The sequence below is a fragment of the Schistocerca piceifrons genome, chromosome 7 (assembly GCF_021461385.2).
Source record: "Schistocerca piceifrons isolate TAMUIC-IGC-003096 chromosome 7, iqSchPice1.1, whole genome shotgun sequence".
Lineage (NCBI taxonomy): Eukaryota > Metazoa > Arthropoda > Insecta > Orthoptera > Acrididae > Schistocerca > Schistocerca piceifrons.
In genome coordinates this window covers 497625323-497641834 of record NC_060144.1, presented here as the reverse complement: position 1 = coordinate 497641834, position 16512 = coordinate 497625323, and the positions used below count along the sequence as shown (strand labels likewise).

The 16512-nt window shown below is 38.9% G+C and overlaps 1 protein-coding gene across 5 annotated transcripts in view; it reads right to left on the bottom strand.

Moving 5' to 3' along the window:
- Positions 1-1336: 1336 nt before the first annotated feature.
- Positions 1337-16512, bottom strand: part of LOC124805123 (SET and MYND domain-containing protein 4-like) — a 136689-nt gene continuing 121513 nt past the window's right edge. For 3 of the 5 annotated variants that reach the window (XM_047265579.1, XM_047265578.1, XM_047265580.1), the window contains 3 exons: positions 14804-15011; positions 8487-8702; positions 2282-2639 (listed from right to left, as the gene is read on the bottom strand). In XM_047265579.1, the coding sequence (XP_047121535.1) occupies positions 2390-2639; positions 8487-8702; positions 14804-15011 (674 nt within the window). In that variant the 3' untranslated portion in view covers positions 2282-2389. Of the gene's footprint in view, positions 2258-2281; positions 2640-8486; positions 8703-14803; positions 15012-16512 lie in introns of those variants that run through there. The other 2 variants (XM_047265577.1, XM_047265576.1) reach the window with 2 other exon arrangements.

The following is a 16512-nucleotide window of genomic DNA, read 5'->3' as shown; positions in this document are numbered from 1 at the left end:
CCCAAAGTCCCACAGTTCTGCTACACAGGAGCATTCCCCTTGTGAATCAGCACCACCCAGGACTGGAGCAGCTGAATCACATTCTCCGCCAGGCTTTTGACTACCTCTCATCATGCCCTGAAATCAGGAATGCCATACCCACTATCCTTCCCACCCCTCCCACAGTGGCATTCTGATGCCCACCGAACCTACACAACTATTCTCTTCCATCCCTGCACAAACCCTGCTCCCAACCCTTGCCTCATGACCCAATCTGTGAATAGACCTAGAAGCAAGACCTGTCTGATACATCTTTCCGCCACCACCTACTCCAGTCCAGTAACAAGCATCACTATCCCATCAAAGGCAGGGCTATCTGTCAAACCAGTCATGTGACCTACAAGTTACGCTGCAACCACTGTTCTGTGTTCTACATGGGCATGACAAACAAAGAGCTGTCTGTTGGCATGGATGGCCATTGACAAACTGTGTCCAAGAAACAGCTGGATCACCCCATTTCTGAACATTCTGCTGAACATAATGTCCTTCATTTCAGTGACTGCTTCACAGCCTGTGCCATCTGGATCCTTCTCACCAACACAAGCATGCCTGAATTGCACAGGTGAGAACTTTCCAGGAAATATATCCTATGTTCCTGTAACCCTCCTGGTCTCAAATTTCATTAGTTATTGTCCTTACCCATCAAGCCCCTTCCCTGTTCCCACTCCAGCAGTAAACCACCCTCTGTTGCATCAAAGCACCCTCAATCTTTTTACTTGTCTCTTTTTCTGCCCCACCCCCCACCCTCATCTAACCACCTGACTGTACCTGGCTAGCCTACCCTCTCTCCACCTCATCTCTGTGCTCTCCCATAAGCAGCACTTTACATCCCCCACCCCGTACCTTGCTATCTCTCCCCCTCCCCATCCCAGCCTCCTCCTTACACCCACCACCTGTTTGCCTCTTCGATCATGCACTGCTGCTCGCAGTCTAGTGTCAGTAGCCAGAGACAGTGGCCATGTGTGTGTGTGTGTGTGTGTGTGTGTGTGTGTGTGTGTGTGTGTGTGTGTGTGTGTGCGCATGCCACGCATGTGCGTTGTGTATTTTTGATGAAGGCTTTGTTGGCCAAAAGCTCACTTTCTGACAGTCTTTATGTTGTGTCTGTCAGTGACTCAGCATCTCCGCTATATGGTGAGTAGCAACTTTCCTTTTCATAATATTGTTACATTTCTCCTAGATTTTCTGTTGTTGGACCCAAATGTGTGATTTTTAGTTAGTTTGTTGAATTAAAATTCAACACTTAACAGCATCTTCCATAATTCCTAATGTGTGCTTTGATTGCCTTCATGCTATAATATACTTTGTGAACTTCATGTTTATTCTCCAAAATTACATTCGCAGCTTCCAGGTCTTGACCAGCTATACATTTTAAGTAAGTAAGGTATATATAAAAATGGTGGACATAAAAGTTTTAACTTACAGTAATATCTGTGACACCAGTTGCAATGAGCTACCACAGCTGGTGTGTATAATCTTTATTTTCTGCAGATCTTTACCTTCAAACCATAATATTTTTCTCCCTCATATCTTCTCTCTTTTTATGATCTGGGACACCTACTCGTCTATATTTTATTTGTATTTATGTACTAGTTACATTTTCAATTTTTCTTCCTTTGTAATGTTTGGCAGTTCTTTAAAGATATTTATTTTTTAGCAATCAGATATGTATCAGTTTTTAAGGAGAATGTGGCTACTGTTTCAACACAAAAACATTGCCCTTATCAGCCAAACACAGATGCAGTGCGTCCGCTGTCAGCTGTGTCTCTCTGTGTGGAGGCCGCACACCTAGTTCATCGGTTGAGTTCACAAACTCTGCCAACAGCTGGGTAGCACGTGACACATCTCCTTCCTCCGTTAGATTCAGTGCAGGATCAAATAGGTCACATATATGTCTATATTTTATTTGTATTTATGTACTAGTTACATTTTCAATTTTTCTTCCATTGTAATGTTTGGCAGTTCTTTAAAGATATTTATTTTTTAGCAGTCAGATATGTATCAGTTTTTAAGGAGAATGTGGCTACTGTTTCAACACAAAAACATTGCCCTTATCAGCCAAACACAGACGCAGTGCGTCCACTGCCAGCTGTGTCTCTCTGTGTGGAGGCCGCACACCTAGTTCATCGGTTGAGTTCACAAACTCTGCCAACAGCTGGGTGGCACGTGACACATCTCCTTCCTCCGTTAGATTCAGTGCAGGATCAAATAGGTCACATATATGTCTATATTTTATTTGTATTTATGTACTAGTTACATTTTCAATTTTTCTTCCATTGTAATGTTCGGCAGTTCTTTAAAGATATTTATTTTTTAGCAGTCAGATATGTATCAGTTTTTAAGGAGAATGTGGCTACTGTTTCAACACAAAAACATTGCCCTTATCAGCCAAACACAGACGCAGTGCGTCCACTGCCAGCTGTGTCTCTCTGTGTGGAGGCCGCACACCTAGTTCATCGGTTGAGTTCACAAACTCTGCCAACAGCTGGGTGGCACGTGACACATCTCCTTCCTCCATTAGATTCAGTGCAGGATCAAATAAGTCACATATCAGTGTGCCAAGTTGATTGTTGAGGTCATCTCTCTTCCTTCCAGTACCTTTTCTGCCAAGATAAACAAATAGAGATATGTTTAATGCAAAATTTATGGTATAATTTTATAAATACTGGAATAAATGTGAAAGCTACATGTTAGGATAATTACTCAGTATATTCACAATATTAAGACAGGATAAAATTGTGCTTACTTGTTACTGATCTTCAATATAAGTGCATGCAGATGTCAGCATATACTTGAAATTGTAGTTTCTATTTTAGTCATTTGGTTTTGCTTATTAAGCTTTTAAAGGTAAGTACTATAATTAGCTGATTGCTAGGGTCTAGGGTAACATCTTTGACTACCTTGTGGGTCATATGATTGCTCCCAGCCACTGCTTAAAGTTTTAATAATAACAGCCAAAGGCTTCGTATAAGGAGTCAACCTTGTTCTGCCAGCAGCCTTATCAAAGAGGGGGAGAATGGGGACAGACATTCAGGGCACTTTCTTGCCCTTGGAGGAGAAACTGCCTCTAAAAAGCAGCAGAATTGGGATTTATCAATGGCATGAGGATACAGGAGGCAATGAAAACCACTGCTTTAAGAACACACAATGTGTATTCATGGGACATGTGGCCTATAATTAAAAAATGATCTCTTGATTGGCAAAAAAAAACTCCGCATTAATCCTCCATTTTGGTTTGCCTAAGGGTAGGTCAGCATGAGAAAAAGATTAAATAACTAAAAGAAGGTTCCTATGAATTGTAGCATGGACTGTCAGAAGTCTCAATGTGGTAGGGAAGCTAAAAAATTTGGAAATGGAAACATAAAGACTCAAACGGATATACTGTGTATCAATGAAATTAAATGGGAAGGAAATAAGGATCTCTGGTTCCATGAATGTAGGGCAATATCAGCAGGAGTACAAAACTGGGTGAGAGGAGTGGAAGATGACTTGTGGTCAGATGAATATAGGGTAATATCAGCAGCAGTACAAAATTGGATAAAGGAGTAGATTTCATCAAGGTAAGCCATAGAGTGATTTATTATGAATAGTTCAGTCACAAGATTATTCTCATTAGAATCAACAACAGACAAGTGACAACAACAGTGCTCTGAATATAGCATACCAGCATCAAGAGCAGAAGATAAAGAGAGAGAGAAAGCATATGAAGATATTAAACTTGTTTTCCGTATGTAAATGGAGATGAAAATCTAATAATCATGGGTTATTGAAACTCTGTAATAGGAGTATGGGCTTGGTAATAGGAATGAGAGTGGAAAAAGACTATTTAAGTTCTGCAGTAAATTTCGGGTACTAATAGCACATACACTGTTCAAAAACTGAAGTTTAAGGGAATCAACTTGAAGAATCAATGTGGAGAAAGTAAGATACTGAAGTGCTGAGGAATGATGAGGGGCAGTTAAAAGTTCTCTAGGACTGTAGATACTGCAGTAATGAATGCCACAATAGGGAGTTCATTTGAAGAGTAATGGACATATCTAAAAAGAGCAGTCAAGAAATTGAACTGACAAATATAGGTACGAGAAAGGCAACTGTGAAGAAGTTTTGGGTAATGGAACAAATACTTCAGCTGACCAATGAAAGGAAATGGTACAAAAATGTTCAGGAAAAAATAGGTATGCATCCGTACAAGTCACTTGGGAACAAAATAAATAGGAAACACAGGGAAGACAATAGGAGCTAGTAAATTGTGAACAAATTGAAAAAGAAATGGTCATCAAAAGGACTGATTCAGCATATGGAAAAGTCAAAACAACTTTCAGTGGAATTAATAGCCAAGGTGTCAACAGTAAGAGTGCAAAAGGAAGTCCAGTGTTACATGAAGAGAAGAAAGTGGATAGATGGAAAGTGTAACTGAAGACCTGTATGAAGGAGAGGAACTGTCTGATGACGTGATGCAAAACCAAATGGGAGTCAATATGGAAGATATAGGGGATCCAGTTTTTAGAGCTTTGAAACACTTACAATTAAGGAGATAGAAGGCATAGATAACATTCTTTTGGAATTTCTAAAATCATTTGGGGAAATAACAACCAGTCAATTGTTGAAGTTGATTTGTTGAACATATGGGTGTGGAGACATACTGTCACACTTTCAGAAAAATATAATCCACACAGTCCTGAAGATAACAAGAGTAGAGAAGAATGAAAATTATCACACAGTTGGCTTAACAGCACATGCATCCAAGTTGTTAACAAAGTAATATACAGAAGAATGGAAAAGAAAATTGAGGATCTGTTGGATGACAGTCAGTTTGGCTTTAGGAAAGATAAAGGCATTAGAGAAGCAGTTCTTACCTTGTGTTTGATAATGCAAGAAAGACTTAAGAAAATTGAGGACACGTTCATAGGATTTGTCTACCTGGAAAAAGTGTTCAGTAATGTAAAATGGTGGAAGATGTTCGAAACTCTAAGGAAAATAGGAGTAAACTATAGGGAAACATGGGTAATATACAATATGTGCAAGAACCAAGAGGGAAAAACAAGAATGGAAGATCAAGAACAAAGTAATTTGGTTCAAAAGATCTAGGACAGGGATGCAGTTTTTTGCCCCTACTCTTTAATCTATTACATCAAAGAAGCAACAATAGAAATAAAAGAAAGGTACAGGAGTGTGATTATAATTCAGGGTGGAAAGAAATCAATGATAAGATACACTGATGACATTGCTGTCCTCACTGAATGTGAGGGTGATATGTGTAACTTGTTAAGTGGAATGAGCACTCACTGTGGATTGAGAAGAAAAACAAAAGTAATGTACAGTCACAGAAATGAGATCAGTAATAAACTTAAGACCAAAACAGACAAAGTGAAGAAATTCTACTACCTTGGGAAAAAAATATACATTACAGACAAAGCTAGGAGGACATTAAAGTACATATTCACATGCAAAGAGAGTATTCTTGGCTGAAAAAAGTCTGCTAGTATCAGACATTGTTGTCAATTTGAGGAACAAAGTTCTGAGAATGTAGTCTGGGGCACAACATTATATGGAAGTGCATCTGTGGAAAAACTGGAAAAGAACAGAATCAAAGCCTTTGAGATGTGGTGCTATAGAAGAAAGTGAACTGAGAAATTAAGAAAGTCAGAAGTTCTGCACAGAATCATGAAAGAGAGGAACACTTGAAACGTTGACGAGAAGAGGAGACAAGATAATAGGACATGCATGAAGACATGAAGGAATAACCTCCATGGTGTCTGAGGGAGCTGTAGAACATAAAACTGTAGAGGAAGACAGATTTTGGAATACATACAGGGTGCTTCACAAATATATGCAAATATTTTAATGTGTTATTCTACAAGTAAAACTAAAGAAAAAGTTTCATATAAACATAGGTCCGCAAATGTTTAGTTCCGGAGTTGCGGCTAATAAAATATGTTGCCTGAAATTGAGCAACTTTGCTGATATGAAGCCATCATAAAACTGAACGATGTTAAAATAAAGCACCATTTCCATTTATTTTGTTGTTATTGGTCTGGTGAATCTAATAAAAAATGTCCCAGACGTGTATCTGCAGTAGTTTTCCAGAACATCCAGAGAAGCAAAAATTATTATACAAGTAAATTTGTTTACTTTCCATTAAGAATGTAAAAACATTTATGTCATTGTTGGGAGCTGTAAGTGAGTTGTTTCAGTCATTTCTCAACCTTCAAACAAGTTAGTTTTCTGTATTGTTCAATGAAAGAACATAATAACAACAGCGTATTGAAGTGAAACCACATAGTAACTGTTGTAGTTTTTAGATTATTTATGAAATAGGGACGCCTTTCAAATTTATGACAGAGGAATACACAAATATGGTGTTCATTTATGGCAAATATGATGGTAATGCTACGGCTGCAGTTAACGAATATCGCATACATTATCAAACTCAGAGGATTCCGAATGCACGAACCGTTAGCGGAATGTTACGGGAGACAGGTTCTCTACCTAGAGTTCATAATCAGTGTGAGTGTTCGATATGAGTATATTATGGATGCTGTTCAACATAGCCCGGGTACTGGTACACGATGTATCTCTCAACGATTAGGCATTTCACAATCTAAGGTATGGCATACACTGAAGTACAATAATCTGTATCCTTACTATAAACAAAAAGTAAACATTTACATCCGGGAGATCCTGCCCTTCGCTTGGAGTTGTCCAGCTGGGTTAAATATTAATCAGCAGTTACACAAATACATGTTATTTACTGATGAGGCACAGTTTACTCGAGATGATGCAAACAGTTTACATAACGACCATGTATGGTCTGAAGCAAACCAACATGCAACAGTGCAACGCAATTTCCAGCAGAAATTTAGTATAAATGATGGTGTGGTATAATCAACACACACTTTATTGGACCATTCATTTTCCCAGAATGTCTAACTGATCCTTCAAGAAGAAATGCTGTGCTTGCTCAAAGATGTTCCACTTGCTACACAATTGCAAATGTATTTTCAATTATGATGGCGCACCTCCACATTTCACCAATGCCATTACTACACATTTAAATGAACGTTTTCCCCAGAAATGGATTGGTCGTGATGGTACAAGTCTGTGGCCACCCAGATCACCCAATTTAACGCCAATGGATTTTTGTGTATGGTGGTGGATGGAGCACACAGTTTATGAGGACAGAGTCAATACACATGAGGCATTACTTGCTTGCGTTATGGATACAATAGACAAAATTAAGAACACCACTGTGAAACTGAAACAAGCAACAAAATCTGTTCATACATGTGCAGCTAAATGCATTGAACTCTGTGAAGATATTTTTAAACATTTTTTTGTGAATGTATTGTGAAATTGTATGTAGTCCATACAACTTCGTACAACTACAACACTGAGCTTTGTTTTGTCCTGTTTAACATGAATTCACATGTGCTATGGTATTAATAAAAGCTGATTATCTGACATATTAATACAACATTACCATCATTTTTCCAAAATTAAATTCTCTACGACATATGCTAAAAAACTTTGTGCAATTGTATGGCATTTATAAAACAAATTGGGCCAAGTAGTCAATAAATTTAAAAAATCATAAAATTACAGCTTTGCTTTTCTGGATGTTCAGGAAAACTACTCCAGATACATGTCTGGGACATGTTTTATTAGATTCACTAGATCAATAACAACAAAATAAATGGAAATTGTGCTTTACTTTAATCTCGTACAGTTTTGCGATGGCTTCATATTAGTGAAGTTGTTAAATTTCAGGCAAAATTTTTTACTAGCAGTATCCCCATAACTAAACATTTGTGAACCTATGTTTATATGAACTTTTTTCTTTAGTCTTACTTGTAGAATAACATATTAAAATATTTGCATATCTTCGTGAATCATCCTGTATAAAAAACAACTGAGGACATAGATTTCAGGTGCGACTCTGAAGTGAAGTAGTTGGCTCGTGAGAGGAACTGACATAAGCCATATTGAATCAGTCAAAAGAGTGATTAAAAATTAATAGAATTAGTAGATACTAGTGAAATGAAAGAAGGGATATGAGTGAAAACGCAAAGAAGCATCACTTACACAGTCTCAGTCTTCCAGGACATTAGATACCTGCTATCCACTTCACATCTCTTGATTTTACACTATTGTAAATCTTGCTTTTAGACTCTATTGTAAATGAGTATCTTATTCCATACATGGAAAATACTTTAAAAATTTCTCTACTGATTACAGACCATTCATATTATTGTCCAGCATTTTATATGCTACAATATATTCCAGAAATAAGTGAGTACTTCCTTTCAAAGAAAATTTAGTCTGTGACCTGCATTTTTGGAACTGTGTCTTACTAAGAACATAGTTTTTTGTAATACTAATAATGATTTGCAATCCTGGAATCCATTTAATGATGTTAAATATAGACACCAATGACACATGTCGCTCCTTACCTGAATACTGGTTTGCTATTAGTCAGTTTCTCCAAGTCAGGCCAGTTCTCAGAGCATGATTTGCAATGACAACAAAACCAGTACCGACATTGCAGCTGTCTCTGTCTGTATTCAAGTGAATGTTTTGTATATACTGGACCATAGTTCTCAGGTACTTCTTCCCCTGATTTTAGGGGGCGAAGTGCATGCAGTATTAATGCAGAGCCCACAAAGTGTCTGAAAAAAATACAAAGACCATTATCTATGATTGTGATAGTAATTTTCATATTATTTCCATCTAGATGTTTGACTGAGTTGTGATGTTCCATTAACTATACTGTCGCGTTATGTTAAAGTAAGACCTCATCAATAATGTTTCAAATCTTTTAGCCTTTGTTTATGTGTGGCACACAGGTGTGATGACAGTATAGGAGGTGAGACACATTAGTTGGCAACATATATTTTTACAGAGAAGAAGTGTGGATACAAATTGTATGAAGAGAAGACACATAATGTTTGAGAGAATATCAGTTGTAGCAAATGTTTTAGAAGCCAAAATAATTTGATACAACAGTTTTTAAGGAATTGCTAAAGTCTAGTATGTCACTGGCAGAAGAAATTTTCCATTGGATATCGAATCTCCACAAACAGATATCTCACCTACTCTCTGCCCTCCTCCCCTCCCCCTGATTTTTGTATTTGTCAATCCTCAGTACAGTTGGGTCATTTACATCGTGGGACCTAAGTGGCTGGCCTTTCCTTTATAACTTTCTCCAGCCCTCATTCATTTCCATTGAAGCTTGAGATCAATTCCGATTTTTAAAAATTTGTTTTCAGCTACTCACTAAATAATTTTGTCAGTCATTCACTGCTCTGACATGATTTCTCTTTTTCCTCTTAGCTTATATGGTCATTTTACAGTCATTCAACTTGTTACTTTGTGTAGAATCTTCCTCTCACTCCATTCCAAATATCTTAGTGCAGCTTTTTCACCATTCAGAGCATTTTATTTGTCTCTACTATTTATTTTATCAGTTTTTTCCCCAGTTATATTTCTGTCCCTATCTTTCCTTTTGAAAGCTGGAGTACCTGGTTCAGTACAACACATGAAGGTAAAAACAGTCACTGTTCAAGAAATTGAAAGAGTTATTAAATCCCTGAAAAGTAAAAACTCTGCTGGAATTGACAACATCTCTAAAAAATTATTAAAATACTGCTCCAGCCATGTAAGTAAAGTCCTTTGCCACATTTTTGATGCGTCACTTAAGCAAGGAATAGTTCCTGAGAGGCTTAAGTATGCAGTTGTAAAATCGCTATATAAAAAGGGGGATAAGACAGATACTGCTAACTATAGGCCAATATCACTACTGACAAGCTTTTCAAAGGTTTTAGAGAAACTAATGCATGCCAGGATAGTTAAGCATCTCAGTGAACACAATAGCTTCAGCAAAAGTCAGTTCGGATTTCAGAAAGGTTTGTCAACAGAAGATGCAATATTTGCATTTACTGGCAAACTCTTGGAATCTATCAACAAAAAACTGAAAGTAATTGGCATATTTTGTGACCTAACAAAAGCATTTGACTGTGTAAATCACCAAATTCTTTTACAAAAAGCTGCACATCTCGATATAAGTGGTGCAGCAGAGAAATGGCTCGACTCATATCTGTCAAACAGGAAACAAAAAGTTGTAGTAGATAATCAAGATGGTGTCCCAGTATCTTCAGAATGGGGTACTATCACATGTGGAGTGCCGCAGGGCTCAGTTCTGGGTCCCCTACTTTTTATTATATTTATAAATGGTCTTCCTCTCTCTACGGAATATTGTAGATGCACCATTTTTGCGGATGACACTACACTACTTATTGATAATTCAGTAGATAAACTTGAGGTAACGGCAAATAAGGTTTTAAATGAAATGGTGAACTGGTTCAACATGGTCTTATTTTAAATTACTGTAAAACAAACTACATTCAGTTTCACAAAACATCCAGAGATGAGGAAATATTTGTAAAGATAGGTGAGCAGACAATAACCAGGGTAGATTCCTCAAAATACCTAGGCTTGCATATTGATAGCAAACTGAATTGCTCAAACCACATCGTGGATCTGTGCAAAAGACTAAGTTCAGCAACATACGCATTGCGCATTGTTTCTTCTTATAGAAATATGGAAACCATGAAGTCAGCGTATTATGGTTACTTTCATGCAATTATGGCATTTGGAATTATATTTTGGGGAAATCAGCCACTGGCTAAAAAAGTACTGTGTGTACAAAAAAAGAGCCATAAGGAGCATGTGTGGAGTCCATCCTAGAGCCACATGCAGGAATCTTTTTAAGAAGCTTGAAATACTTACATCCACTGCGCAATATATATTCTCATTGATGTGCTTCATAAGGAAAGAACAATCCATCTTTAAGCTGAATAGTGCATATCACAGTCACAATACTAGAAGGAAACGTGATATCCACTATGAACAGCCAAATCTAAGTATGGTGCAGAAAGGAGTCCATTTCAGTGGCTGTAAGATTTTTAATGCCCTCTCTTCAAGAATTAAGTGTTGTTAGATGATGATCTCTTGTTTAAAAAAAACCTTAAGGCAGTTCCTATTGCAAGGATCATTTTATACATTAGAAGAGTTCCTGAACTACAGTGTTTAACATCACTTGTATTGTAAATTGCAAATGTATGCCCAAATTTGTATTTGTAATACTGAATATTTTTACTGTAAACATATATTTTGCAATATTTATTTCTCTGTAACACTTATTATTTTGTAATCTTTATCTATCTCTAAAATGTATTTTTGTAGTGGGACCTAAGTTACTGTTAACTGTTTTTTGTTTTGTAATCTCTATCTATCTCTAAAATGTATTTTTTTGTAGTGGGACCTAAGTTACTGTTTACTGTTTTTGTTTTGTTTTATGTATTACCATAAATTCTGACAAAAAGCTTGTAAAATTGACACATTCCATATCCTGTGATAGTGTCACAACATGGATCACCAGAACAAGAGATAAATAAATAAATAAATAGTTGTCCTTGAGTTCTCACTGGCATTTTTTGCTCCTTTTAAGTTGTCTGGTTTTATAATCTGTCTCTTGTTGACATTTCATTTTTTTTACTTCCATTTTGTTCTGTCCTACTGTTTGTCTGTTGTCCTTCCACTCTGAACCAGTTTTCTGTATTACCCTTGTAAAACTCTAGTTAGAGAGAAAAGTGCTCAGTGAAAAAGAAGTCATTGAGACATACAGGCACACTTCCAAGTTCTGTTCAAACACAACTCATGAAACTTAGTACCTAAAGCCATAAAGAGAAAGAAAATGTTGAAAGCTTGAAAAGTCACAAAGGAAATGTTGCTTTTTGAAAATATTTATTGAATATGTTACATCGTTCTAATATTTATGAAAAGTTAAACTTATTTGGCAGGTTGGAACTCAAAACAAGGTTCCTACCTTTTGCAGGCACTGAACTACCAACTGTGCAATCCAAGCATATTTCACAGAGATGTTCATCACAGTGTATACTCCATTAAATAATAAACGAATGCCATCTAACTGTCAGATACAGTGATTATTGAATTACTTCTCAACACACTTAACTATGGAACTGATGGATTCTTATACAGTTGAATCATCTTTTGTATTCTTGACTGTAAAAACTGTCGTATGAGATTGAAGAAATGTATGTAAAAGCTATGTGCAACTATTTGTTAGTGTGTAAACGGTGACTGAACAGAAGTTTAATCAGGGGTAGAAAGTAATGTGGAGCAAAATTATTAGTATGGAATGGATGATCAAGCTTATCCTAGTGTAAATATTGCAAAAAAAGAGTTGTACATTGAGATGTAAGTGGCTGAACATCTGTGTGAATCAATACAAAACCACTGACAGCATATTCTTAATGGCCTATAAATACACTCCTGGAAATTGAAATAAGAACACCGTGAATTCATTGTCCCAGGAAGGGGAAACTTTATTGACACATTCCTGGGGTCAGATACATCACATGATCACACTGACAGAACCACAGGCACATAGACACAGGCAACAGAGCATGCACAATGTCGGCACTAGTACAGTGTATATCCACCTTTCGCAGCAATGCAGGCTGCTATTCTCCCATGGAGACGATCGTAGAGGTGCTGGATGTAGTCCTGTGGAACGGCTTGCCATGCCATTTCCACCTGGCGCCTCAGTTGGACCAGCGTTCGTGCTGGACGTGCAGACCGCGTGAGACGATGCTTCATCCAGTCCCAAACATGCTCAATGGGGGACAGATCCGGAGATCTTGCTGGCCAGGGTAGTTGACTTACACCTTCTAGAGCACGTTGGGTGGCACGGGATACATGCGGACGTGCATTGTCCTGTTGGAACAGCAAGTTCCCTTGCCGGTCTAGGAATGGTAGAACGATGGGTTCGATGACGGTTTGGATGTACCGTGCACTATTCAGTGTCCCCTCAACGATCACCAGTGGTGTACGGCCAGTGTAGGAGATTGCTCCCCACACCATGATGCCGGGTGTTGGCCCTGTGTGCCTCGGTCGTATGCAGTCCTGATTGTGGCGCTCACCTGCACGGCGCCAAACACGCATACGACCATCATTGGCACCAAGGCAGAAGCGACTCTAATCGCTGAAGACGACACGTCTCCATTCGTCCCTCCATTCACGCCTGTCGCGACACCACTGGAGGTGGGCTGCACGATGTTGGGGCGTGAGCGGAAGACGGCCTAACGGTGTGCGGGACCGTAGCCCAGCTTCATGGAGACGGTTGCGAATGGTCGTTGCCGATACCCCAGGAGCAACAGTGTCCCTAATTTGCTGGGAAGTGGCGGTGCGGTCCCCTACGGCACTGCGTGGGATCCTACGGTCTTGGCGTGCATCCGTGCGTCGCTGCGGTCCGGTCCCAGGTCGACGGGCACGTGGATCTTCCGCCGACCACTGGCGACAACATCAATGTACTGTGGAGACCTCACGCCCCACGTGTTGAGCAATTCGGCGGTACGTCCACCCGGCCTCCCGCATGCCCACTATACGCCCTCGCTCAAAGTCCGTCAACTGCACATACGGTTCACGTCCACGCTGTCGCGGCATGCTACCAGTGTTAAAGACTGCGATGGAGCTCCGTATGCCACGGCAAACTGGCTGACACTGACGGCGGCGGTGCACAAATGCTGCGCAGCTAGCGCCATTCGACGGCCAACACCGCGGTTCCTGGTGTGTCCGCTGTGCCGTGCATGTGATCATTGCTTGTACAGCCCTCTCGCAGTGTCCGGAGCAAGTATGGTGGGTCTGACACACCGGTGTCAATGTGTTCTTTTTTCCATCTCCAGGAGTGTATCTCTTGAATAAGGATACCTCCATGAAGTACTGAGTTCTAAAATCATAAAGTGAAACTTTGCATAGCGCATTGCTGCTCTTCCTCTAAAAGGTGGCGATTAGTGCTATCATCATCATGGACTTCTTCAATTTACAAGAAATTTGTACATGATCATTTCACATTCTGTGTACTCACATCATCTGATGTGTGTAACAGACAGGGCTGACTGAACTTCAGGTAGGACTATGTTCTTTGTGGTCAGTGCCTTTTGTTACAAACTAATATTGTAGTTAATGTGAGAAAGAGTCAGAGCTGGTATTTTGATCTCCTAAGCAGCAACATTATCAATGATTGGGAGATCCCATTTCTTGTACTACCAACAGAGACACACTCACTTCCTATAATACCTATATATTACCAACTCTGAATATCTGTAGTATCTTTTGCCTTTATTGTAGTAGCCAAAAGACTACAGTCAATTCCATGCAATGGTGCAGTGGGAAGTACAAGGTTCTTACCCTTGCCACAAATAAAGAAAAGTGCTGCCTCATGCAATTCACATTTATGAATTGGGATTTTTGCAATAAAAGCAGTTTTTTGGAAATTGGTAATAGAACTTTTGAAACTCCACAGAAGAGCCCAAATCATCTAATCATGAAAACTGTAATAAGGCACAAAATAAATCACTTAGAAGTTTATGATTCACTGACTAATATAATGTATATGCACCCCAGCCGTTACTTTTTAAAAGTTTTGTTTATTTTGTTTAAGAACTATGTACTTGAATCACTTCATTGCAAACATTTGAAACAAGCTTTACATACTTCTGTCACCTCATAATGAATTCATGTATTTTTCTACTGTGTAATGATACTTAACTACTGGATGCAAAACATTACAAAATACTCTTTGAATCATAGATCTCCCCTGAATGTCACTTTTAAATATGCAGTACTTTTTTTTTGATGGGTCAGTAATGCTAGCTATTGTTCCATGTTGTATGATTTGTAAAATTACCTTGCAAGAGCAGGATAGCAGTCATGATTGAAGAATGAAACAGTTGGGTAAAGCCCAACTCCAAGGTATACTGTTTTTGATCCTTTTATTATACCTTTTTGTCTCACTAAAGTCTCAAATATTTCATGTGCATTAAACTGCAGCAGTTGCAGATGATGAAGTAAGAGAGCACCAATGAATATTTCATCTGCATTAACACTGTACTCATCTGAAACATAATATAATACATATTACAAATCTCCCAAGAAATTATCTTAATTTATGATCCAGAGATTATAAGTAAAAATTATGAAGCAGAGTCATAAGAAATGTTCAGTAGCTGTCTTTTAACAGACACTGTCCATAAAAAAACAGCTGTGAGCATTGCATATAAAAGCATTCATATATATAAAGGCAAATCACAAAGTCCTTTCCCCTATTTTTTTTTTTTTTAGCAAAATTATGGCTGTAAATGCAAAGTTGACTAATCCATTTTCAGTGGTGGGCCTTTCTTGAACTGACTCAGCCATGTCTGCTGATAGATCCACGACACAGCGCTGCTGTCAGTTGTTGAATACAGGAGTTTTGCTTAACACCTCCCTGGTGTACAAGCAATGAAGTATGATTTCTATTGTTCGGAGCAAAGGACAAACACCCACTGAAATTCACAGGGGTGTCTATCTGTGAGAACTGTGAAGTGGTGATGTTGTGAGTTCGCAAAAGGCCGTGAAGACTTGCATGACAATGAACATTTGAGGAGGCAGCATTCATCGCTGACTGATAACATTTCCTGCATGGGTGCAATGGTGAAAGGAGATTGGAGTGTGCACCATCTCATTACCAGTAACAATGTGTTCCAGGAAACTGTCACCCTCCTCAGCATACCACTGCAGATGATTCAGTGAAGCAATCATTTGCTTCCCTTTCATCATGTCATCCAGATACTTAAACACCCACGGACTTGAAACCTTTCGTTTACCTGAAGACCCATGAATGATGATGTAAACATTTTTGTATGAAATGCCAAGCTCCTGGGAAATATCCTTGTGGTGCACACAAGGATATTTCCCAAGAGCTTGGCATTTCATACAAAAATGCTTACATCATCATTCATGGGTCTTTAGGGTACACGAAAGGTTTCAAGTCCGTGGGTGTTTAAGTATCTGGATGACATGATGAAAGGGAAGCAAATGATTGCTTCACTGAATCATCTGCAGTGGTATGCTGAGGAGGGTGACAATTTCCTGGAACACATTGTTACTGGTAATGAGATGTGGATACTGCATTTCATACTGGAACTGAAGCAGCAGAACATGGTGTGAAAACACCTGGGTTCCTCTGTGACAAAAAACTTCTGTTCGGTGCCATCTGTTGGGAAAATGATGTTACGGTCTTCTAGTATCACTGTGGACCACTCCTGCTGGATTTCATGCCTGTAGGTGCAACCAGCAATGCCAACAGTTGTTGATCCACTCTGTCATGTCAGTGGGCTGCCATCAGGAAGTAGTTCCAAGTGATTCTTGGTGTGTACAGTGTGGTTAACCCCCGCAGCAATGGCAGGTCACTTGTGGCAATCAGAAACACTGACAAGCTCCAGTCATTTCACTGTGAGAGGCTGGACCACCCACCAAAAAGTTCCGACATTACTCCTTTTGATTTCCATGTTTTCAGTCTGTTGAAGAATTTCCTGGCAGGACAGCAATTCGTGTGCAATTATGGAACCAAGACCG